Source organism: Coregonus lavaretus, assembly GCF_964263955.1.
Source record: "Coregonus lavaretus genome assembly, chromosome: 25".
NCBI lineage: Eukaryota > Metazoa > Chordata > Actinopteri > Salmoniformes > Salmonidae > Coregonus > Coregonus lavaretus.
Genome location: NC_140012.1, coordinates 29,326,469 through 29,353,212, shown reverse-complemented (window position 1 = coordinate 29,353,212; position 26,744 = coordinate 29,326,469). Strand labels below are relative to the sequence as shown.

At 43.1% G+C, this 26,744-nt stretch overlaps 1 protein-coding gene across 1 annotated transcript in view; it reads left to right on the top strand.

The window, feature by feature from the left end:
• The window catches only part of LOC311100971 (protein TANC2-like), a gene marked incomplete at both ends in the record, with an annotated part of 174,237 nt that overhangs the window by 44,790 nt on the left and 102,703 nt on the right, over positions 1–26,744 (top strand). Inside the window, one exon of the mRNA XM_084141975.1 lies at positions 12,925–13,104. Coding sequence (XP_083998101.1) covers positions 12,925–13,104 — 180 coding nt within the window. The remainder of the gene's footprint in view (positions 1–12,924; positions 13,105–26,744) is intronic.

The following is a 26,744-nucleotide window of genomic DNA, read 5'->3' as shown; positions in this document are numbered from 1 at the left end:
ATGTCCATTGAGAACGTATTTGGACGACCTGGACCTCAAACCCCACTTCCGAATGACCCAACCCTCTTTTGACTGCACTGTGCTGCGCAATGTTTGCCTCAGCAACGAGGACATTGTGGAGCCTGAGGCCGCCGAGGAGAATGATGATGGAGACCTGGACCAGCCTCAGCAGCAGCTGCAGCATCAGGAGTGGGCAATGATGCAGCACCTGCTAACCCCATCCCAGGTGACCACCAGTACTGCAATCCCCACCAGTAGAAAACAATTTTTATCATAGGTACACATCAAATGTGAGAGACGGAATCTAAAACAAAAATCCAGAATATCACATTGTATGATTTTTAAGTAATTAATTTGCATTTTATTGCATGACATAAGTATTTGATACATCAGAAAAGCAGAACTTAATATTTGGTACAGAAACCTTTGTTTGCAATTACAGAGATCATACGTTTCCTGTAGGTCTTGACCAGGTTTGCACACACTGCAGCAGGGATTTTGGCCCACTCCTCCATACAGACCTTCTCCAGATCCTTCAGGTTTCGGGGCTGTCGCTGGGCAATACGGACTTTCAGCTCCCTCCAAAGATTTTCTATTGGGTTCAGGTCTGGAGACTGGCAAGGCCACTCCAGGACCTTGAGATGCTTCTTACGGAGCCACTCCTTAGTTGCCCTGGCTGTGTGTTTCGGGTCGTTGTCATGCTGGAAGACCCAGCCACGACCCATCATCAATGCTCTTACTGAGGGAAGGAGGTTGTTGACCAAGATCTCGCAATACATGGCCTCATCCATCCTCCCCTCAATACGGGTTCAGTCGTCCTGTCCCCTTTGCAGAAAAGCATCCCCAAAGAATGATGTTTCCACCTCCATGCTTCACGGTTGGGATGGTGTTCTTGGGGTTGTACTCATCCTTCTTCTTCCTCCAAACACGGCGAGTGGAGTTTAGACCAAAAAGCTCTATTTTTGTATCATCAGACCACATGACCTTCTCCCATTCCTCCTCTGGATCATCCAGATGGTCATTGGCAAACTTCAGTCGGGCCTGGACATGTGCTGGCTTGAGCAGGGGGACCTTGCGTGCGCTGCAGGATTTTAATCCATGACGGCGTAGTGTGTTACTAATGGTTTTCTTTGAGACTGTGGTCCCAGCTCTCTTCAGGTCATTGACCAGGTCCTGCCGTGTAGTTCTGGGCTGATCCCTCACCTTCCTCATGATCATTGATGCCCCACGAGGTGAGATCTTGCATGGAGCCCCAGACCGAGGGTGATTGACCGTCATCTTGAACGTCTTCCATTTTCTAATAATTGCGCCAACAGTTGTTGCCTTCTCACCAAGCTGCTTGCCTATTGTCCTGTAGCCCATCCCAGCCTTGTGCAGGTCTACAATTTAATCCTTGATGTCCTTACACAGCTCTCTAGTCTTGGCCATTGTGGAGAGGTTGGAGTCTGTTTGATTGAGTGTGTGGACAGGTGTCTTTTGTACAGGTAACGAGTTCAAACAGGTGCAGTTAATACAGTTAATGAGTGGAGAACAGGAGGGCTTCTTAAAGAAAAACTAACAGGTCTGTGAGAGCCGGAATTCTTACTGGTTGGTAGGTGATCAAATACTTATGTCATGCAATAAAATGCAAATTAATTACTTAAAAATCATACAATGTGATTTTCTGGATTTTTGTTTTAGATTCCGTCTCTCACAGTTGAAGTGTACCTATGATAAAAATTACAGACCTCTACAACTTTGTAAGTAGGAAAACGTGCAAAATCGGCAGTGTATCAAATACTTGTTCTCCCCACTGTATGACATAACTTACTGTTCTGCTTTTTATAATATTAGCAGTTTTCATATTTGAAAGATCTTACTATTCTGCTGTTTATGTGCTGGAGATATTTCAAGAGCTTCATGACATAAAACTTTATGGTTTTGTTGTTAATACAATGTTCTATAATATCAAGCTGTGTGGCCTTCCGTTTTGTATTTTAAAAAATCCACTTAATGTAACTTTTTTAAATCATTTAATAAAATAAAAAACTAAACTAAACATTTTTATATTAGTTTTATATCTTCTTTCTCCCTCTCTCTCTCTCTCTCTCTCTCGGCTCCTGCACTTTTCCGGAAAACACCACTACCTCCTGGCTGGATGAGGCAATGACAACAGGCGGTGTAATAGTGGGCCTTCTACGAATTGGGTCATCCATGGCACTGTACCATTTCCAAGAGGCAGCGGTGCTCTCCCCTCCCTCTGTACTCACCCCAGTTTGGGGACACTTCAAATCCTAAAAGAAACAAGGGCACAAACAGCTAACAAATGCTGCACTCACCATACAACCTGGACATTGTGAAGATATTGAGACATTTTAGATGCCTATACAAAAAAAAGTGCTTTTGCTTGAGATTCTCCCATTTTTTCTTTGTCTTGGTCCTTCCCCTCCAGACAGTACTCCTGCACAAATGCCGTAGGCAAAGCACAATAATATATTAGTTACCAACTATCAGTTGGCAAATACAGATAAAATACACCCAGGCATTAGTAACCATTTGACAGTTGCATTGATGCCAGCACAAAACGTGTATTTTTTGTCCCCCAAAATGTCCTGCCAACCTGTAACGTTATGACTCTGTACCAAGTATGTATTGCCTCATGAATGTTAATGAGCCAGATCATATAAGCTGCAGTAACTTAACTGTCTTGTGATTGTTAATGTTAGGTAACGTTCCCAGCAATTCAGCTACTTACTCAAACCCCTTCAAGGCCACATGCCTCTTTCCTGTGAACCGGAATTAGTTTCTGGCCCGCCAGGTGATCAACTTTGCTGTGTTGTCATCAGTCCCTATGATGTAAATAGACAACCCTTTTAGATAAACCTGTGGCAAGTTAATGTTACATAAATCAGGTTTAAAACCATTAGCTACCAACCGCATATAAGCCTAACGTTGGGTAGTTAGATAGCATTTACACTGAACAACAATATAAACACAACAGGCACCAATTTCTAAGATTTTACTGAGTTATAGTTCATATAAGGAAACCAGTCAATTGAAATAAATAGATTAGGCCCTAATCTATGGATTTCACCTGACTGGGCAGGGGTGCAGCCATGGGTGGGCCTGGGAGACCCACCCACTTGGGAGCCAGGCCCAGCCAATCAGAATGAGTTTTTCCCCACAAAAAGGCTTTATTACAGACAGACATACTTCTCAGTTTCATCAGCTGTCCGGTTGGCTGGTCTCAGACGATCCCGCAGGTGAAGAAGCCGGATGTGGAGGTCCTGAGCTGGCGTGGTTACTCGTGGTCTGCGGTTGTGAGGCTGGTTGGACGTACTACCAAATTCTCTAAAACGACGTTGGAGGCAGCTTATGGTAGAGAAATTGACATTCAATTCTCTGACAACAGCTCTGGTGGACATTCCTGCAGTCAGCATGCTATTTGCATGCTCCCTCACAACTTGAGACATCTGTGGCATTGTGTTGTGTGACAAAACTGCACATTTTAGAGTGGCGTTTTTATTTTCCCCCAGCACAAGAGGCACCTGTGTAATAATCATGATGTTTAATCAGCTTCTTGATATGCCACACCTGTCAGGTGGATGGATTATATTGGCAAAGGAGAAATGCTCACTAACAGGGATGTAAACAAATGTGTGCACAAAATCTGAGAGAAATAAGCTTTTTGTGCATATGGAAAATTTCAGGGATCTTTTATTGTCAGCCAACATAATGTTTAACGTAACTTATTTGACAAGTCATTACTTTTATGTTACATTGCTCAACATTTTCTTAACATTTGTCATAATTCACTAAAGCAATGAATATTAACTTTTTGTACTTAAATTTGTATCCGCTCTCGTCGGACTTCGGCTTTATATTTTCCGCCATTTTCTTAAAATCTGAAAATGTTGTGAAGCTACGCACATTTTCTGAAGAATTGCATGGTGGGCCCTAAAAGCACGGAAATAGTGTCCACTGCTTGTATACTTCGGATTTTGGCGAATGTCGTGCGACATCCGGGAAATGTTGGCATACTAAACATATCCATACTATGACCAATAAGCATACTACATACTCAATTTACAGTACATCACAAATAGTATGGTTAGTATGAGTATTCGAACACAGCTCTGGGTCCCAGAACATTTAATTAAGTTATGGGGTTATCTGGGATGTTGCAAGAATATTCTTGTGATATTCGCATAGGTTGCACAGAACATTCCCACAATGTTCCACAATTTCCAAATAAGTCAGTTTTTATGATGTTCATAGCATATTTGTTTTAGGTTTAACATAATATTCCACTGATGTTCGTGCAATATACATTTGACCTTGTCTTGGAGGTCCTCAGAATATTTAGAAAATGTTATATTTAAGTTTGACCTAATATTACCAAAACATTAAGTATGCATATTTGTTGCTCCTTAAATCATAAGAAAGCAGATTGTAATACACCCCCATTATGTTTCTCTCCAGATTTAATGGCAATTTGCCTTTGAGGACTGTATTGTAGGTGATATAGAGACACATGGCATTTTTATTTAATTCATAGGACATTTGAACAGCATTTGTCATACAAATACAACCACTTTGTACTTTATACAGTATGTTGACAATCTGCAATGTTTGGTTCCCAAGCCAGGTCTTTTATCCTCTGCACCACCAGGGAAGCTCTCTTACATCTTATGTTTTCAGTATATACACTCTTGGAAAAGATGTCTTGTTGAACAACACAATTTATGTGTAATCATTGCCCAGACACATTTTGTGTCAATTCCTGCAATTAATGTGTTAAAAGCTGAAAACCATAGACGAGTTGATTGTTTAGCAACAAAACTGACGCGTGTGCAACTATGGGGCAAAACAGACAGGAATGGCTTAGATTGTTGACAACATATAAACTACACTAAGTGTACAAAACAGTAGGAACACATTCCTAATTTAGTTGCATCCCCTCTCCCTTTTGCCCTTAGAACAGCCTTCATTTGTCGGGGAATGGACTCTACAAGGTGTCGAAAGCGTTCCACAGGGATGCTGGCCCATGTTGAATCCAATGCTTTCCACAGTTGTGTCAAGTTGGCTGAATGTCCTTTGGGTGGTGGACCATTCTTGATACACACGGGAAATCCTAATAATGGCGCTGGAGAAGATTGCTGCCGTTTTACAGCCCTCTAACCAATTGTACTATTATGTGTGTTTTTTCACGTTAATTATGTAATTTATTCTGTACATAATGTTTCTGCCACCGTCTCTTATGACCAAAAAGAGCTTCTGGATATCAGGACAGCGTTTACTCCCCTCGTATTGGACGAAGATTTTTTCTTCAACGAGTCGGACGCAAAGGATATCCTGCAGACACCCGACAAGGCCCAAATCCCTGTCATTAGCATGAGAAAGAGACGGAGATATGATGGACGTAGGTCGGGGTGCCTTGTAAGGATCCGACGGCGAGCGAGTAAACTGCCTCTTTCATCAATCTTATTAGCCAATGTTCAATCATTTGAAAATAAATTGAACAACCTAAGATTAAGGTTATCCTACCAACGGGACATTAAAAACTGTAATATATTATGTTTCACCGAGTCGTGGCTGAACGACGACATGGATAGCATACTGCTGGCGGAATATACGCTACATCGGCAGGATAGAACGTCTGACTCCGGTAAGACGAGGGGTGGCGGTATGTGTATATTTGTAAACAACAGTTGGTGCATAAAATCTAATACTATGGCAGTCTCGAGGTTTTGCTCGCATGAGGTAGAGTATCTTATGATAAGCTGTAGACCACACTATTTACCAAGAGAGTTTTCATCTATATTTTTCGTAGCTGTCTATTTACCACCACAAACCGATGCTGGTACTAAGATTGTACTCAATGAGCTGTATAAGGCCATAAGTAAACAGGAAAACGCTCATCCAGAGGCAGCGCTCCTAGTGGCTGGGGACTTTAATGCAGGGAAATCCATTCTACCTAATTTCTACCAGCATGTTAAATGTGCAACCAGAGGAAAAAAAACAATAGACCACCTTTACTCCACACACAGAGCTCTCCCTCGCCCTCCATTTGGCTAATCTGACCATAACTCTATCCTCCTGATTCCTGCTTATAAGCAAAAACTAAAGCAGGAAGCACCAGTGACTCGGTTAATAAGGAAGTTGTCAGATGACGCAGATGCTAAGCTACAGGACTGTTTTGCTAGCACAGACTGGAATATGTTCCGGGATTCTTTCCGATAGCATTAAAGAGTATACCACATCAGTCACTGGCTTCATCAATAAGTGCATCGATGACGTCATCCCCACAGTGACCGTATGTACATACCCCAACCAGAAGCCATGGACTACAGGCAACATCTGCACAGAGCTAAAGGGTAGAGCTGACACTTTCAAGGAGCGGGACTCTAACCCGGACTCTTATAAGAAATCTCGCTATGCTCTCCGACGAACCATCAAACAGGCAAAGAGTCAATACAGGACTAAGATTGAATCGTACTACACCGGCTCTGACGCTCGTCGGATGTGGCAGGGCTTGAAAACGATTACAGACTACAAAGGGAAGCACAGCCGGGAGCTTCCCAGTGACACAAGCCTACCAGACGAGCTAAATCACTTCTATGCTCGCTTTGAGGCAAGCAACACTGAAGCATGCATGAGAGCATCAGCTGTTCCGGATGACTATGTGATCACGCTCTCTGTAGCCGATGTGAGTACAACTTTTAAGCAGGTCAACATTCACAAGGCCGCAGGGCCAGACGGATTACCAGGACGTGTACTCCGAGCATGCGCTGACCAACTGGCAAGTGTCTTCACTGACATTTTCAACATGTCCCTGACTGAGTCTGTAATACCAACATGTTTCAAGCAGACCACCATAGTCCCTGTGCCCAAGAACACTAAGATAACCTGCCTAAATGACTACCGACCCGTAGCACTGACGTCTGTAGCCATGAAGTGCTTTGAAAGGCTGGTCATGGCTCACATCAACACCATTATCCCAGAAACCCTAGACCCACTTCAATTTGCATACCGCCCCAATCTCTATTGCACTCCACACTGCCCTTTCCCACCTGGACAAGAGGTGAGAATGCTATTAATTGACTACAACTCAGCGTTCAACACCATAGTGCCCTCAAAGCTCATCACTAAGCTAAGGACCCTGGGACTAATCACCTCCCTACTTTAAGACATGAAGGTCAGTCAATACGGAACATTTCAAGAACTTTGAAAGTATCTTCAAGTGCGGTCGCAAACACCATCAAGCGCTATGATGAAACTGGCTCTCATGAAGACCGCCACCGGAATGGAAGACCCAGAGTTACCTCTGCTGCAGAGGTTAAGTTCATTAGAGTTACCAGTCTCAGAAATTGCAGCCCAAATAAATGCTTCACAGAGTTCAAGTCACAGACACATCTCAACATCAACTGTTCAGAGGGGACTGTGTGAATCAGGCCTTCATGGTCGAATTGCTGCAAAGAAACCACTACAAAAGGACACCAATAAGAAGAAGAGACCTGCTTGGGCCAAGAAACACGAGCAATGGACATTAGACCGGTGGAAATTTGCCCTTTGGTCTGGAGTCCAAATTGGAGATTTTTGGTTCCAACCGCCGTGTCTTTGTGGTTGAACGGATGTTCACCGCATGTGTAGTTCCCACAATAAAGCATGGAGGAGGAGGTGTTATGGTGTGGGGGTGCTTTGCTGGTGACACTGTCTGTGATTTATTTAGAATCCAAGGCACACTTAACCAGCATGGCTACCACAGCATTCTGCAGCGATACGCCATCCCATCTGGTTTTGGTTTAGTGGGACTATAATTTATTTTTCAACAGGACAATGACCCAACACACCTCCAGGCTGTGTAAGGGCTATTTTACCAAGAAAGAGAGTGATGGAGTGCTGCATCAGATGACCTGGCCTCCACAACCCCGACCTCAACCCAATTGAGATGGTTTGGGATGAGTCAGACGGCAGAGTGAAGGAAAAGCATTCAACAAGTGCTCTGCATATGTGGGAACTCCTTCAAGACTGTTGGAAAAACATTCAAGGTGAAGCTGGTTGAGGGAATGCCAAGAGTGTGCAAAGCTGTCATCAAGGCAAAGGGTGGCTATTTGAAGAATCTCAAATATATCATATATTTTGATTTGTTTAACACCTTTTTGGTTATTATATGATTCCATATATGTTATTTCATAGTTTTGATGTCTTCACTATTAAAATGCAAATCAATTTATAACATTTTTGACATGCGTTTTTCTGGATTTTGTTGTTGTTATTCTGTCTCTCACTGTTCAAATAAACCTACCATTAAAATTATAGACTGATCATGTCTTTGTCAGTGGGCAAACGTACAAAATCAGCAGGGGATCAAATACTTTTTTCCCTCACTGTAGGTATGTCCAAACTTTTGACTGGTAGTGTATGTTTTATTTTATTTTTAATGTATTTTTTAACAATACAAAACACACACAAACGACAACATACAGAAGCACACAAACGTCCACAACCTCACCCCTGCCCAGACCCACCTGCTCACACCCCCATCTCCAGCAACCGTATCATCCGCCACATTTTGTTTCTCTCTGTCGCCCACACACTTTCAACATTTAGATAATACAATATTTTACCTTTCCATTGTGTTAACGATGGATGATAGGTTGATTTCCAGTTTTGAAGTATGTTTTTACAAGATGATTGATGAGATATGTGTCATCCAACCCATCGGGTATCTCACTGCACCTTCATATGCCATGTCTTGAAATATGCAGGCAGACGGGTTAAAAATAAATGTATCCTATAGGAGTCTTGTAGGATTTTGTCACCCCAATCAGAATCCTATTAGAACTTTTTTTTCTTAACTGAACCCATTAAATTATAATTTGTTGTCATTAGTTCGAGTACAATACAACAACATTAAGTACAACATTTTCTATGATCGGAATCAACAGTTCTATATCATTTCAGTTTTATTCACCTGTAAGAAAGCCTGTCTCTTTAAGAGTGACTGACGTCACAGCTAGCACGAGCTTGCAATGTTAATAAGCATAACTCCGGTTATTCTAACTGTTTTATTGTTCACTCTGCGTGAATGCAAGAACTTTGAGTACAGTGTTTGTTTCCTTGTGATTCCTGAGGAAGTTGTCAATGTTTTAGTTATATTTTCGTCATTGTACAGTGTGTTATGCACTCTGTTTCTTAGATGGCATAAAAACAACGTTACTGTTAGCCACATTTTGCCTGTCAGCTGGCTAGCTAGCTAAGTTGTAGCCTTTTGAATGTCGTTTTTGAGTCACTGTATTGTTATAGCAGATTAGATATGTTTTTTCTTGTTTGTTATTGCTAATTATAAACCTGGTGGTTCAAGCCCTGAATGCTGATTGGCTGAACGCCGTGGTATATCAGACCATAAACCATGGGTATGACCAAAAATTTGTTTTTACTGTTCTAATTACATTGGTAACCAGTTTAAAATAGCAACAAGGCACTTTGGGGTTTGTGGTATATGGTCAATATACCACAGCTAACCGTGTTATATACTCTCTATATAGCTGTGGTTAGCTTGGCCATATACCACACCCCCTTGTGCCTTATTGCTTAAATACCCTGTTTTCCTGATTTTCTGGTAGATTCCTAGTAGAAAAATCAGATTTTGGAACCAGTCCTATTGGAGTCTTATGGGATTCTATCCTATAGGATTTTATCCTATAGGATCCCATAGGAATCCAATACAAGAAACCAATAAAAAATCCTATCAGATTTTGGAACCAGTCCTATAGGATCTTATAGGATAAAATCCTATAGGATAGGTTTCAAAATCTGATAGGATATTCTATTGGATGTGTGTTGAAAGGGTGAGTTGAAAATGTACACATCATGTGTTAAATGTGCCAACACGGTGATTGTGTTAAAAGTAGTCATCCATAACTAGACACACGGATGTGTTAAATAACATGTTTTTTTTTTTTTAACACATCTGTTCTAAGAGTGTAGCCATGGCAGTATGGTCAATCAGGAATTCCATGCTTCATTTTTAACCTTCTTAGGCATAACTAACCCATGGAAATACTGGTAACTGGGGTATATTTACACAATTTTACTTTTTTTTACAGTTAAGTTATACATTTCTGTCTGGATTTATTAATCTGGACAAAATAAAGACATCCTCTCTTTTAGTAGAGTATATCTGATCCTCAATAAAAATAAAAATAAATTCTAAAGAATGATGGTTAAAGAATATGAGGGATTGAACCTGCAATTTTCAGATTTTCAGCCAGATCATTAACCCTCTGCACCAATGTGACCACAACCTAAATAAATGTATCAGGAACTTGTAAAGAGCATAATACATGTGTTCTGGGAATGTTCTTGTAACATCAGTTTATTGTTTTTTGCACCCTAAAATAAACATTGTATTATCATCTGCACAACTGGACAGTTTTTGTGTTTTGGGAACATACAGTTGAAGTCGGAAGTTTACATACACTTAGGTTGGAGTCATTAAAACTTGTTTTTCAACCACTCCACTATTTTCTTGTTAACAAACTATAGTTTTGGCAAATCGGTTAGGACATCTACTTTGTGCATGACACAAGTAATTTTTCCAACAATTGTTTGCAGACAGATTATTTCACTTAATTCACTGTATCACAATTCCAGTGGGTCAGAAGTTTACATACACTAAATTGACTGTGCCTTTAAACAGCTTGGAAAATTCCAGAAAATGATGTCATGGCTTTAGAAGCTTCTGATAGGCTAATTGACATCATTTGAGTCAATTGGAGGTGTACCTGTGGATGTATTACAAGGCCTACCTTCAAACTCAGTGCCTCTTTGCTTGACATCAAGGGAAAATCAAAAGAAATCAGCCAAGACCTCAGAAAAATAATTGTAGACCTCCACAAGTCTGGTTCATCCTTGGGAGCAATTTCCAAACGCCTGCAGGTACCACGTTCATCTGTACAAACAATAGTACGCAAGTATAAACACCATGGGACCACGCAGCCGTCATACCGCTCAGGAAGGAGACGCGTCCTGTCTCCTCCTAGAGATGAACGTACTTTGGTGTGAAAAGTGCAAATCAATCCCAGAACAGCAGCAACGGACCTTGTGAAGATGCTGGAGGAAACAGGTACAAAAGTATCTATATCCACAGTAAAACGAGTCCTACATCGACATAACCTGAAAGGCCGCTCAGCAAGGAAGACGCCACTGCTCCAAAACAGCCATAAAAAAGCCAGACTACGGTTTGCTACTGCACATTGGGACAAAGATTGTACTTTTTGGAGAAATGTCCTCTGGTCTGATGAAACAAAAATAGAACTGTTTGGCCATAATGACCATCGTTATGTTTGGAGGAAAAAGGGGGTTGCTTGCAAGCCGAAGAACACCATCCTACCCGTGAAGCACGGGGGTGGCAGCATCATGCTGTGGGGGTGCTTTGCTGCAGGAGGGACTGGTACACTTCACAAAATAGATGGCATCATGAGGAAGGGAAATTATGTGGATATATTAAAGCAACATCTCAAGACATCAGGAAGTTAAAGCTTGGTCGCAAATGGGTCTTCCAATTGGACAATGACCCCAAGCATACTTCCAAAGTTGTGGCAAAATGGCTTAAGGACAACAAAGTCAAGGTATTGGGGTGGCCATCACAAAGCCCTGACTTCATCCTATAGAAAATGTGTGCGCAGAACTGAAAAAGCGTGTGCGAGCAAGGAGGCCTACAAACCTGACTCAGTTACACCAGCTCTGTCAGGAGGAATGGGCCAAAATTCACCCAACTTATTGTGGTTACAAGTTAAACAATTTAAAGGCAATGCTACCAAATACTAATTGAGTGTATGTACACTTCTGACCCACTGGGAATGTGATGACAGAAGTAAAAGCTGAAATAAATAATTATCTGCTATTATTCTGACATTTCACATTCTTAAAATAAAGTGGGGATCCTAACTGACCTAAAACAGAGAATATTTACTAGGATTAAATGTCAGGAATTGTGAAAAACTGAGTTGAAATGTTTTTGGCTAAGGTGTATAGGGGGGCGGCAGGTAGCTTAGTGGTTAAGAGTGTTCTGCCAGTAACCGAAAGGTCGCTGGTTCTAATCCCCGAGCCAACTAGGTGAAAAATCTGTCGATGTGCCCTTGAGCAAGGCACTTAACCCTAATTGCTCCTGTAAGTCACTCTGGATAAGAGTGTCTGCTAAATGACTAAAATGTTAAATGTGTATGTAAACTTCCAACTTCAACTGTATCTTTTGTGATGTCCCCACAATGTTACCACCAGACTGTTCCCACAACCTAATGAAACATTCTGGGAACCTTTTTAAAGAGCAGACGTGTTTTGGGAATGTTTAATTCAAACATTGGATAATCATCAGCACGACTGGACAGTTTTATGAGAACATTTGCTGCAACCTAGCAAATGTTCTAGGGACTTTCACAGAACCAATTTTGGTTTGCTGGGAAAACATTACTGATACATTGTGATATTACATTACCTGGAAACCTAATGAAAACTTTTGGGGAATGTTGTGCACAACATTTTAGTGAATGTTAGGCGAACATTCCAAGGATATTTCATTTAAAACATAAAAAAAAGGTTATCAAAACATTCCTTGAATGTTTTTGGGATGTTATCATCCTAATGTTAGATAAAACCCTAACTAGAACTTAATGGGAATCTTTGCTAATGTTCTGGGAATGTTCCCAGTTTGCTGGGTATTCACAATGCCACTAGAAGCACATTTATAATGCCTTATAAGTTATGCATAATGCAATACAATGAACAACAAAGACGCTAATAACTGTTCTTAAACATCTATGACTACACTCACAATACTGTAAGTGTTATAATGCCAGACGTGAAATAAAATATGAAATATATGCGTAGATCATTACTATTATTGTCTTGTGACGCTGACTTTTCTGCTTCCTCCTGCAGGTGGCAGTATAGACAGTGACTGTGCCTTCGAGTGTGACTATGCCCTGCCGCCTCTCTCTATGACTGAGGGCATCCAGCACATCCGCATCATGGAGGGTGTGTCACGCTCCCTGCCCTCCTCCCCGCTGCTCACACACCAGACCATCAGCGTCCGGCTGCAGCCCATCAAGAAGCTCACAGGTAATGGTCACAGAAATATACATAACACCTCCCGTAGGTCAAGCTGCGTTGCTGTCTGTTCCTTTGGGCGTTCGTTTAATAACCAATCACCCAATGTCACTCATTCGTGTTGGAATGTTGTGTGGGGAAATGCATAACAGTCAGTTACATGATGGTAACTGGGAAGTGGGATGCTTACGTCAGTGATCACTGATGCCGGTAGACAAAAATCATTGTGAACTCAAATGATCAAATACAGCCCTCCCAGGTCAAGGCCCACTAATAATCACACCAGGCTTACTTAATAGCTGGGCTGGGATGCCAGGAATGGCAGATATGAGCTGTGGTTGTCTTCCTGTCCTGCTTGTCTCTGACTCTGTCACTCACCACTAACTGATCATTTCCTGTCACAGTCATCTCGGAAAACAGCTTCACTCCCAGTCTTGTTCTCTCTCTCTCTCGTTCTCTCTCTCGTTCTCTCTCGTTCTCTCTCTTTCTCTCGTTCTTTCTCATTCTCTCGTTCTCTCTCGTTCTCTCTCTCGTTCTCTCTCTCGTTCTCTCGTTCTCTCGTTCGCTACAGTACCAGTCAAAAGTTTGGACACACCTACTCATTCAAGGGTTTTTCTTTATTTTTACTATTTTCTACATTGTAGAATAATAGTGAAGACATCAACTATAAAATAACACATATGGAATCATGTAGTAACCAAAAAAGTGTTTAACAAATCAAAATATATTTTATATTTGAGATTCTTCAAATAGCCACCTTGATGACAGCTTTGCACACTCTTGGCATTCTCTCAACCAGCTTCACCTGTAATGCTTTTCCAACAGTCTTGAAGGAGTTCCCACACATGCTGAGCACTTGTTGGCGGCTTTTCCTTCACTCTGCGGTCCGACTCATCCCAAACCATCTCAATTTGGTTGAGGTCGGGGGTTGTGGAGGCCAGGTCATCTGATGCAGCACTCCATTACTCTCCTTCTTGGTAAAATAACCCTTACACAGCCTGGAGGTGTGTTGGGTCATTGTCCTGTTGAAAAACAAATGATAGTCCCACTAAGCCCAAACCAGATGGGATGGTGTATTGCTGCAGAATGCTGTGGTAGCCATGCTGGTTAAGTGTCTTCAATTTTGAATAAATAACAGACAGTGTCACCAGCAAAGCACCACCACACCTTAACACCACCTCCTCCATGCTTTACGGTGGGAAATACACATGCGGTGATCATCCATTCACCCACACCACGTCTCACAAAGACACGGCGGTTGGAACCAAAAATCTCCAATTTGGACTCCAGACCAAAGAACACATTTCCACCGGTCTAATGTCCATTGCTCGTGTTTCTTGGCCCAAGCAAGTCTCTTCTTCTTATTGGTGTCCTTTAGTAGTGGTTTCTTTGCAGCAATACGACCATGAAGGCCTGATTCACACGGTCTCTTCTGAACAGTTGATGTTGAGATGTGGCTGTGACTTGAACTCTGTGAAGCATTTATTTGGGCTGCAATTTCTGAGGCTGGTAACTCTAATGAACTTATCCTCTGTAGCAGAGGTAACTCTGGGTCTTCCATTCCTGTGGCGGTCCTCATGAGAGCCAGTTTCATCATAGCGCTTGATGGTTTTTGCGACCGCACTTGAAGAAACTTTCAAAGTTCTTGAAATGTTCCGTATTGACTGACCTTCATGTCTTAAAGTAATGATGGACTGTCGTTTCTCTTTGCTTATTTGAGCTGTTCTTGCTATAATATGGACTTGGTCTTTTACCAAATAGGGCTATCTTCTTTATACCACCCCTACTTTGTCACAACACAACTGATTGGCTCAAACGCATTAAGAAGGAAATAAATTCCAGAAATTAACTTTTAAGAAGGCACACCTGTTAATTGAAATGCATTCCAGGTGACTATCTCATGAAGCTGGTTGAGAGAATGCCAAGAGTGCGCAAAGCTGTCATCAAGGCAAAGGGTGGCTACTTGAAGAATCTCAAATATAAAATATATTTTGATTTGTTAAACACTTTTTGGGTTACTATATGATTACATATGTGTTTGTTCATAGTTTTGATGTCTTCACTATTATTCTACAATGTAGAAAATAGTTTAAAGAAATAAAGAAAAACCATTGAATGAGTAGGTGTGTCCAAACTTTTGACTGGTACTGTACAGTCATTGCACTGGAAGGGGCTAGTGTGGCTGGGCAGTGCAGACATCCAAGGCTTGAATTGAATAAGAAAAAGGAGGATTGTGAAATGTATAAATAAAGAAATGCAGCAGTGTTATTGCCTTGAGTGTCTACAGAGTGAAAGTGATTGGGTGTGAAACGCATTGTCCAACATTCACTACTAGTGTGTGGCGCACCACTCTCATCCTCTTGATTTAGCCTAGTTGTATCATGAACCCTCTCCTACAGTGCCTTCAGAAAGTATTTACACCCCTTGACTTTTTCCACATTTTGTTGATATATCCTGAATTTAAAATGGATTAAACTGAAATGTTTTGTCACTGGTCTACACACAATACCCCATAATGTCAAAGTGATATGTTTTTAGAATTTTTTACTAATTATTTAAAAATGAAAAGTCAATAAGTATTCAGACCCTTTACTCAGTACTTTGTTGAAGCACCTTTGGCAACGATTACAACCTCGAGTCTTCTTGGGTATGATGTATTTGGGGAGTTTCTCCCATTCTCTGCAGATCCTCTCAAGTTCTGTCAGGTTGGATGGGGAGCGTCGCTGCACAGCTATTTTCAGGTCTCTCCAGAGCTGTTCGATCGTGTTAAAGTCCGGGCTCTGACTGGCCCACTCAAGGACATTCAGAGACTTGTCCCGAAGCCACTCCTGCGTTGTCTTGGCTGTGTGCTTAGGGTCGTTGTCCTGTTGGAAGGTGAACCTTTGCCCCAGTCAGAGGTCCTGAGCGCTCTGGAGCAGGTTTTCATCAAGGATCTCTCTCTGTACTTTGCTCCGTTCATCTTTGCCTCGATCCTGACTAGTCTCCCAGTCCCTGCCACTGAAAAACATCCCCACAGCATGATGCTACCACCACATTGCGTCACCATAGGGATGGTGCCAGGTTTCCTCCAGACGTGACGCTTGGTATTCACGCCAAAGAGTTCAATCTTGGTTTCATCAGAGAAGATAATCTTGTTTCTCATGGTCTGAGAGTCTTTTAGGTGCTGTTTGGCAAACTCCAAGCGGGCTGTCATGTGCCTTTTACTGAGGAGTGGCTTCCGTCTGGCCACTACCATAAAGGCCTAATTGGTGGAGTGCTGTAGAGATGTTTGTCCTTCTGGAAGGTACTCCCTTCTCCACAGAGGAACTCTGGAGCTCTGTCAGAGTGACCATCGGGTTCTTGGTCACCTCCCTGACCAAGGCCCTTCTACCCCGATTGCTCAGTTTGGCCGGGCGGCCAGCTCTAGGAAGAGTCTTGGTGATTCCAAACTTCTTCCATTTAAGAATGATGGAGGCCACTGTGTTCTTGGAGAGCTTCAATGCTGCAGTAATTCTTTGGTACTGTTCCCCAGATCTGTGCCTACGGACAATTCCTTTGACCTCATGGCTTGGTTTTTTCTCTGACATGCACTGTCAACTGTGGGACCTTATATAGACAGGTGTGTGCCCTTCCAAATCATGTCCAATCAATTGAATCTACCACAGGTGGAATCCAATCAAGTTGGAGAAACATCTCAAGGATGATCAACGGAAACAGGATGCACCTGAGCTCAATTTCGAGTCTCATAGCAAAGGGTCTGAATACTTATGTAAATAAGGTATTTGTTTTATTTTTTTAATTTGTAAAAAAATTTAAAAACCTGTTTTCGCTTTGTCATTATGGGGTATTGTGTGTAGATTGAAAAACAGTTATTTAATCCATTTTAGAATAAGGCTGTAACGTAACAAAATGTGGAAAAAGTCAAGGGGTCTGAATACTTTCCGAATGCACTGTATATGCTGCTGTGTGTTTTGTACATCATACAGAATGATTTATTTCTCTAAACTGGGCTTTTTAAAAGCCCTGTTATCTTCACCGGGGGTGCTACTTGCTACTGCTGGAGGAGAAGGCTTTGTGTTGTTGGTGACAGGAGCCAGGAGAGGTGGGGTCGGATCGGAGGGAATGGGGCCTGAAAATTACATTTCATAGCTAGCCAATCTTCTGCAGCCAAATATCTCTCTCTCTCTCTTTCTTTCTCTCTCTCTCTCCTCCACACTGCTTACAGCCTCCTTTGTCTGTTTATTCCCCCTTTCTTCCCTCTGTGCTTTCCTCTCTCTTTCGTGTCTGTAGAACATTCAGCCTAATTTACTAACACTTTAATCTACGTGAATCAAAAGGAATTCTGGGAGTTTCATTGTGTTTGTTGTTATCTTGATGACTGTTGTCGTAGAGAGGAGCGCTGTTGTTGATTTAATAACACAGAAACGGCTCTCGCTCTCTCTTTCACTTATGCAAGTCTTTATTTCACAGTTTGATTGTGAACTCTGTGACTGTGTATACATGCACAGTCATTCAATTTATGATTTACAATTTGCCTTGTTAATGCAATATAATCATAATTATAATTAGCCTTGTATGCCAGTTAGATGCTGATAGCGATGCAGATGCTGTTGCTGCTGTGGTGTAGTTTGGGAGGTAACATGGGAATAAGAGATCCTCATTACTTTTAATTTGATACTCCACTGTGTGCTAACTCTGCTGCATTACTACTTTCATGCGGTTTATTTTACCTCTGCACAATGAGTCCAACTGCATCAGCATGCTGCACGTATGCCAGTGCAAAGAGATGTACCACCTCTCGAGTGTAGCTTACGCACCTGTTCATTTGTTTTGCAAAATGGAAATAAATAGGCTTTCTCTGCCTTTTTAAACCTGCCTGGAAGTCGGAGGCGGGCGGCCATAGCCGCAACACCAGATTGGGCATGGTCCCGAGCACCCCAGCCTTATTCCCACTCTTTTTAATTAATTCAACCCAGTGCCACTCCTTACACCGCCTGCCAGTGCCAAGTTATAGTATGGGAAGCATGGGCATCTGAGGCTCAAGCTTCATCCCAAATGGCACCCTATTCCCTTTATAGTGCACTACTTTCGACCAGGGTTCATAGGGCTCTGGTTAAAAGTAGTGCACTATACAGGGAATAGGGTGCCATTTGGGATGCCTCTCCTCCTCCCAGCACCCAGCAGGGACCAGCAGGCTTCAGCAGCAGGCCCAATCAGAGCAGGTCTTCAGCCTGGCTAGATGCACTTTGATCCCTCCTGGAGGCCCTTCCTTTCTCCCTTCTTCCCCCATCCTCCCAAGCTCTCACCAGTCTTACCCAGCCCTCCCCTGCACGCCAAGTATTCCCCAGCTCTCCCCCAGCCCTCTGCTTTTCCCCGTGCTCCCCTTTCCCTCCTTTGCCCTCCCCAGACCTGCCCTCCCCAGACCTCCCCTGCTATCCCCAGCATCATCCTACCCGTTCTCCTCCTCAGCCCTACCACCAGCCCTCCTGCTCTGCCTTGATTGGCCTCAGGGAGCTGGGAGCTGGTAGGGAGCTGGCAGGCAGTAGAGCTGTTTTATTGGCTTATTCAACACCACCGTTCCAGATAGAATGACAATGCTCTGAAAGCAGTGCTGACCTTTTTAGGAAATCATTGAGTTGCTGATTTAATCTCCTCCCCTCACTCCGCTCTCTCTGCCTGCATGGAGGTTTCATTCAGGGGGTCCCATCTGCTCTGAACCCAACCTGTGAAATGGATTGGAGAGGCAGGCAGGAGGGCGGGAGCTGGCAGAGGGTGCCTATGGCTTTAGCCCTTTACAGAGCCGGCGGTGTCATGGATTGCGTCCCAAATGCCACCCAATTCCCTATGGGCCCTTGTCAAAAGTAGTGCGCTATAAAGGGAATAGGATGTAATTTGGAACGTACCCATGGTGCCACCGTTCCCCCGGATGGTGTGGAAATGTCACACTGCCTTTGGTACAGAGGATCACAAGAGCAGCCTGTTCGCTCTGGTGGTGGGTTCTGAACACTGGGCAGCAGACAGCAACATCCTGACCTGTCTGTTCTCTCTGGTGGTGGGTTCTGAACACTGGGCAGCAGACAGCAACATCCATTAACTATAGCGAAGTAGAGTCGTGACCTGTCTGTTTGGGCTTCAAACACTCAGCATTGATTCCATTCCCCTGCTATTGTGTTCTTTGATCTCTCCCACCACTGCTGCTAGTCCACTGTGATGTGTGTCTGGGTTTAGTCTGGAACGGCTGAGGAGTTGATACACATGAAATGGATAACACATGCATTACACATGACATGGATAACACCAGAGGCGGCGCTCCTAGTGGCCGGGGACTTTAATGCAGGGAAACTTAAATCTGTTTTACCTAATTTCTACCAGCATGTTACAGTGAGGGGAAAAAAGTATTTAATCCCCTGCTGATTTTGTACGTTTGCCCACTGACAAAGAAAGGATCAGTCTATAATTTTAATGGTAGGTTTATTTGAACAGCGAGAGACAGAATAACAACAACAAAATCCAGAAAAACGCATGTCAAAAATGTTATAAATTGATTTGCATTTTAATGAGGGAAATAAGTATTTGACCCCCTCTCAATCTGAAAGATTTCTAGCTCCCAGGTGTCTTTCATACAGGTAACGAGCTGAGATTAGGAGCACACATTAGTGCTCCTAATCTCAGTTTGTTACCTGTAGAAAAGACACCTGTCCACAGAAGCAATCAATCAATCAGATTCCAAACTCTCCACCATGGCCAAGACCAAAGAGCTCTCCAAGGATGTCAGGGACAAGATTGTAGACCTACACAAGGCTGGAATGGGCTACAAGACCATCGCCAAGCAGCTTGGTGAGAAGGTGACAACAGTTGGTGCGATAATTCGCATATGGAAGAAACACATAAGAACTGTCAATCTCCCTCGGCCTGGGGCTCCATGCAAGATTTCACCTTGTGGAGTTGCAATGATCATGAGAATGGTGAGGAATCAGCCCAGAACTACACGGGAGGATCTTGTCAATGATCTCAAGGCAGCTGGGACCATAGTCCAAGAAAACAATTGGTAACACACTACACCGTGAAGGACTGAAATCCTACAGTGCCCGCAAGGTCCCCCTGCTCAAGAAAGCACATATACATGCCCGTCTGAAGTTTGCCAATGAACATCTGAATGATTCAGAGGAGAACTGGGTGAAAGTGTTGTGGTCAGATGAGACCAAAATCAAGCTTTTTGGCATCAACTCAACTCGCCGTGTTTGGAGGAGGAGGAATGCTGCCTATGACCCCAAGAACACCATCCCCACCGTCAAACATGGAGGTGGAAACATTATGCTTTGGGGGTGATTTTCTGCTAAGGGGACAGGACAACTTCACCGCATCAAAGGGACGATGGACGGGGCCATGTACCGTCAAATCTTGGATGAGAACCTCCTTCCCTCAGCCAAGGCATTGAAAATGGGTCGTGGATGGGTATTCCAGCATGACAATGACCCAAAACACACGGTCAAGGCAACAAAGGAGTGGCTCAAGAAGAAGCACATTAAGGTCCTGGAGTGGCCTAGCCAGTCTCCAGACCTTAATCCCATTGAAAATCTGTGGAGGGAGCTGAAGGTTCGAGTTGCCAAACGTCAGCCTCGAAACCGTAATGACTTGGAGAAGATCTGCAAAGAGGAGTGGGACAAAATCCCTGCTGAGATGTGTGCAAACCTGGTGGCCAACTACAAGAAATGTCTGACCTCTGTGATTGCCAACAAGGGTTTTGCCACCAAGTACTAAGTCATGTTTTGCAGAGGGGTCAAATACTTATTTCCCTCATTAAAATGCAAATCAATTTATAAAATTTTGGACATGTGTTTTTCTGGAATTTTTGTTTGTTATTCTGTCTCTCACTGTTCAAATAAACCTATCATTAAAATTATAGATTGATCATTTCTTTGTCAGTGGGCAAACGTACAAAATCAGCACGGGATCAAATACTTTTTTCCCTCACTGTACATGTGCAACCAGAGAAAAAAAAAATCTAGACCACCTTTACGCCACACACAGAGACGCGTACAGAGCTCTCCCTCGCACTCCATTTGGCAAATCTGACCATAATTATATCCTCCTGATTCCTGCTTACAAGCAAAAACTAAAGCAGGAAGTACCAGTGACTCGATCAATACGGAAGTGGTCAGATGACGCAGATGCTAAGGTATAGGACTGTTTTGCTAGCACAGACTGAAATATGTTCCGGGATTCTTTCTGATAGCATTGAGGAGTATACCATATCAGTCACTGGCTTCATCAATAAGTGCATCGATGACGTCGTCCCCACAGTGACCGTATGTACATACCCCAACCAGAAGCCATGGACTACAGGCAACATCTGCACAGAGCTAAAGGGTAGAGCTGACACTTTCAAGGAGCGGGACTCTAACCCGGACGCTTATAAGAAATCTCGCTATGCTCTCCGACGAACCATCAAACAGGCAAAGAGTCAATACAGGACTAAGATTGAATCGTACTACACCGGCTCTGACGCTCGTCGGATGTGGCAGGGCTTGAAAACGATTACAGACTACAAAGGGAAGCACAGCCACGAGCTGCCCAGTGACACGAGCCTACCAGACGAGCTAAATAACTTATATGCGCACTTCGAGGCAAGCAACACTGAAGCATTCATGAGAGCATCAGCTGTTCTGGACGACTGTGTGATCACGCTCTCCGTAGCCGATGTGAGTACGACCTTTAAACAGGTCAACATTCACAAGGCCGCAGGGCCAGAAGGATTACCAGGACGTGTACTCCGAGCATGCGCTGACCAACTGGCAAGTGACATTCACTGACATTTTCAACCTGTCCCTGACCGAGTCGGTTAATACCAACATGTTTCAAGCAGATCACCATAGTCCCTGTGCCCAAGAACACCAAGGTAACCTGCCTAAATGACTACCGACCCGTTGCACTGACGTCTGTAGCCATGAAGTGCTTTGAAAGGCTGGTCATGGCTCACATCAACACCATTATCCCAGAAACCCTAGACCCACTCCAATTTGCAATCCGCCCCAACAGATCCACAGATGATACAATCTCTATTGCACTCCACACTGCCCTTTCCCACCTGGACAAAAAGAACACCTACGTGAGAATGCTATTAATTAATTGACTACAGCTCAGCGTTCAACACCATAGTGCCCTCAAAGCTCATCACTAAGCTAAGGACCCTGGGACTAAACACCTCCCTCTGCAACTGGATCCTGGACTTCCTGACGGGCCACCCCCAGGTGGTAAGGGTAGGTAACAACACATCTGCCACGCTGATCCTCAACACGGGGGGCCCTCAGGGGTGCGTGCTCAGTCCCCTCCTGTACTCCCTGTTCACCCATGACTGCATGGCTAAGCACGACTCCAACACCATCATTACGTTTGCCGACGACACAACAGTGGTAGGCCTGATCACCGACAATGATGAGACAGCCTATAGGGAGGAGGTCAGAGACCTGGCCGTGTGGTGCCAGGATAACAACCTCTTCCTCAACATGATCAAGACAAAGGAGATGATCGTGGACTACAGGAAAAGGAGGGCCGAGCACGCCCCCATTCTCATCGACAGGGCTGTAGTAGAGCATGTAGAGAGCTTCAAGTTCCTTGGTGTCCACATCACCAACGAACTGTCATGGTCCAAACACACCAAGACAGTTGTGAAGAGGGCACGACAACGCTTAATCCCCCTCAGGAGACTGAAAAGATTTGGCATGGGTCCTCAGATCCTCAAAAAGTTATACAGCTGCACCATCGAGAGCATCCTGACTGGTTGCATCACTGCCTGGTATGACAACTGCTCGGCTTCCGACCGCAAGGCACTACAGAGGGTAGTGCGTACAGCCCAGTACATCACTGGGGACAGCTTAGCTTCCTGCCATGCAGGACCTCTATACCAGGCATTTTTACGCTGCTGCTACTCTCTGTTTATTATCTATACATAGTCACTTTACCTCTACCTACATGTACATATTACCTCGACTAACCTGTGCCCCCGCATATTGACTCTGTACCAGTACCCCCTGTATATAACCTTGTTACTGTTATTTTATTGTTGCACTTTAATTATGTTATCTTTCTATTTTCTTTTTTTCATTTATTTATTTATTTATTGTTTACTTCAGTATATTTAGTAAATACTTTCTTAACACTTATTTTTTTCTTAACTGCATTGTTGGGTAAGGGCTTGTAAGTAAGCATTTCACCTGTTGTATTCGGCGCATGCAAATTTGATTTGATTTGACATGCAATACACATGAAATGGAAAGCACATGCAATACACATGAAATGCCCAAGAAAACGTGCTCATATCCTACTGAGTTCTCTGGCTTAAATTAGTGTTTGGGTGCAGTAGTCCAGGAGACCTTTTTAATAATAGTCGATACACACCCTCAGTGATATATTAGTCTGGTTTATGACTTGTTGTAATCAGTGACTGGCTGTTTGTTGGTTAATAAGCTGAAGTGTCTGTCTCTCTCTACTGAGATGTAGGCTGCATCCCAAATGGCACCCTATTTCCTATAGTGCGCTATATGCTCTGGTCAAAAGTAGTGCACTCTATAGGGAATAGGTTGCCAATTTGGGATGCTTTGTAGAGCCACAGCAAGCTGATTACTCCACTCCGAAACGTTTAAAGGCATTATTTCAACGTCTCTCTCTGCATCTCACTGCTTCCCCTCATTTATAACAGCAAGAGATCAATACGATTAGCAATTACTGTTTTCTTTTTACTTTCACATGGATTTCCACATTAAGATGGAAAATTAGTGCATTTGCCCTTCAACCCTCCCAGCTCTCCCACCCTCACTGCAATTATAATGCTATTATTAGTGTATCTGAAATCCATTGTCTGTTCTACTCACCCTGCTTCCACTGTACTGTATAGCAGCTTTACTTATAAAGATATATTACTGTACAGGAGTGGGTTTAGGCTTTGGGAAATCCACCCCTGTGCTGCACATTGAGCCTAGTGTAGTGGTGTGTGATAAGGTGAAGCATGTGTTAAATTACTGTATTGTGCTGTACTGCAGGCCTACCTTGGGCCTAGGAGTGTGGTACAAATAGAGTCATCTCTGTGTGGCTAATGCTGAGATGAAGACTGACATTTATACATTTCAATCTCCTCCTCCCCTCCAAATCTCTTTACCCACTCGGCTCAGCTCCCAGGGCCCATCGTTCTCCAATAGCGGAGGTGCATAAAGATGCGCTTACCCTCATGCACTTACCACAAATTCCTTGTTTTGCTCAGTTCGCCGTATTGTACATTGCGCTCCGTTACTCTTTTTTTGTATGGTAATTAGCAGACTATACACAATCCCCAATTTTTATTCCAGATGCTGGCAATTTGAAAAACCGAAAAAGTAGATTGTACTGATTTATTGGCACATTGAACCATACGTGCGCCATAGTTAAAAAATTCAGCGGATAGTGCTAAAACAATGACATCATATCTTAATTCTGCCATCTTTATGCACGTTCGCCATTACAATCTGCGTGTCCCACTATAACCCTTCCCCCTCTGTTCCGGACACGTACAGTCATTTGTTCCGCCGAATGGAAATATGACATTTTCAGCTCCTCTGACAATTCACAGGTAGAAGAAAACAGAGAAAAGGCTAAATGATGAGAAGGCAATTGAAAAGGAGGAATATAATGTCATAAGAACCAGTGGACCTGAACGCATCAATACTGACTGAGGAAATCAGTGCATGCGACTGGATTGGCACATTAATCCCTATATAGTGCAATACTTTTGTTTTTAAACTATAGGGCTCTGAAAAATAGTATTGCTTTATAAAGGTAATAGGGTGCCAGTGTTTATCGTTTAGCAGATTTCAGTCAAATAAACCTGTGGTTTTCAGACAATGCCATCCACTGTTTCTACATCAGTAAGCTCAAAGTGTTTGTCAATACTGTATGGATGCGGAAACGCACAGTACAATGTGCATGAAACATATCTCATCGACATGTGATGTTGCATACTCCCTGTTCACCCACGACTGCGTGATCACGCACGACTCCGACACCATCATTAAGTTTGCCGATGACATGACGGTGGTAGGCCTGATCACCGACGACGGTGAGACAGCCTATAGGGAGGAGGTCAGAGACCTGGCAGTGTGGTACCAGGACAACAACCTCTCCCTCAACGTCAGTAAGACCACGGAGCTGATCGTGGACTACAGGAAAAGGAGGGCCGAGCACGCTGTAGTGGAGCGGGTCGATAGCTTCAAGTTCCTTGGTGTCCACATCACTAAGGACCTATCATGGTCCAAATACACCAAGATAGTCGTGAAGAGGGCACGACAACGCCTATTCCCCCTCAGGATGCTGAAAAGATTTGGCATGGGTTCTCAGATCCTCAAAAAGTGCACCTTTTTTTGCAGCTGCGCTATTTGCATTGACCCCCTTATTTTATTCTTATTTGTTTGCACTGACTCTCTTGCAAAGGCTCAATGTACACTTACTGGACTCTAACCACACACTCACACAAACTACACTGACACTCCAACACACACACACACACACACACACACACACACACACACACACACATTCGTTTACACTCTTCACATACGCTGCTGCTACTCACTGTTTATTATCTATGCATAGTCACTTTACCCCTACCTACATGTACATATTACCTCAGTTACCTCGACTAACCCGTACCCCTGCACATTGACTCGTACCATTACCCCTTGTATATAGCCTCGTCATTGTTATTTTATTGTGTTAATGTTTTTTGTTTATTTAGCACATTTTTCTTACTTACTTTAAAAAAACTCTGGTTAAGGGCTCCTAAGGAAGCATTTCATTTGAAATACCACAATATCAATGACTGAGAGATGGAAGTCTATTGAGGTGGAGATAGGCTATACATAGCAAACAAACAGAATTGTTTTAGTCGTAGACGAGGAAGCTTTTATTGGCCGCCAGATAACCAAGATAACTCAGTGGTTGTAAATAGACTTACAAAACATTGTTTTCTTGTCGTTTTCCAGGTTTCAGCTGGTACCAGCTAGATATAATAGGCCTATGAGTTTTACAGATTTTAAATTAGCCTGCTTAGCTAAATGTTTTGATCTGCTAGTTTGTCTTTAATCTTAAACATACTCTCTAAACTTTAACAGTCTTAAGTAGCACGGCTGGCACTTGGATGTACACAGAGAGCTAACATTTCAACATGTCAATCTCTCCTGGCTCAGTGGAGGAGAGATTGACTTCATCACTACTTGTATTTGTGAGAGGTATTGACATGTTGAACGCACTGAGCTGTCTGTTTAAACTATTAGCACACAGCTCAGACACCCATGCATACCCCACAAGACATGCCACCAGAGGTCTCTTCACAGTCCCCAAGTCCAGAACAGACAATGGGAAGCGCACAGTACTACATAGAGCCATGACTACTTGGAACTGTATTCCACATCAGGTAACTGATGCAAGCAGTAGAATAAAAAAACAGATAGAAATACACCTTATGGAACAGCGGGGACTGAAGCAACACAAACATAGGCACAGACACATGCATACACACACACGTACACATGGAATTTGTGTTGTAGATATGTGATAGTGGAGTAGGGGCCTGAGGGCACACACTTAGTGTGTTGTGAAATCTGTTATGAATGTAATGTTTTTAAAATTGTATAACTGCCTTAATT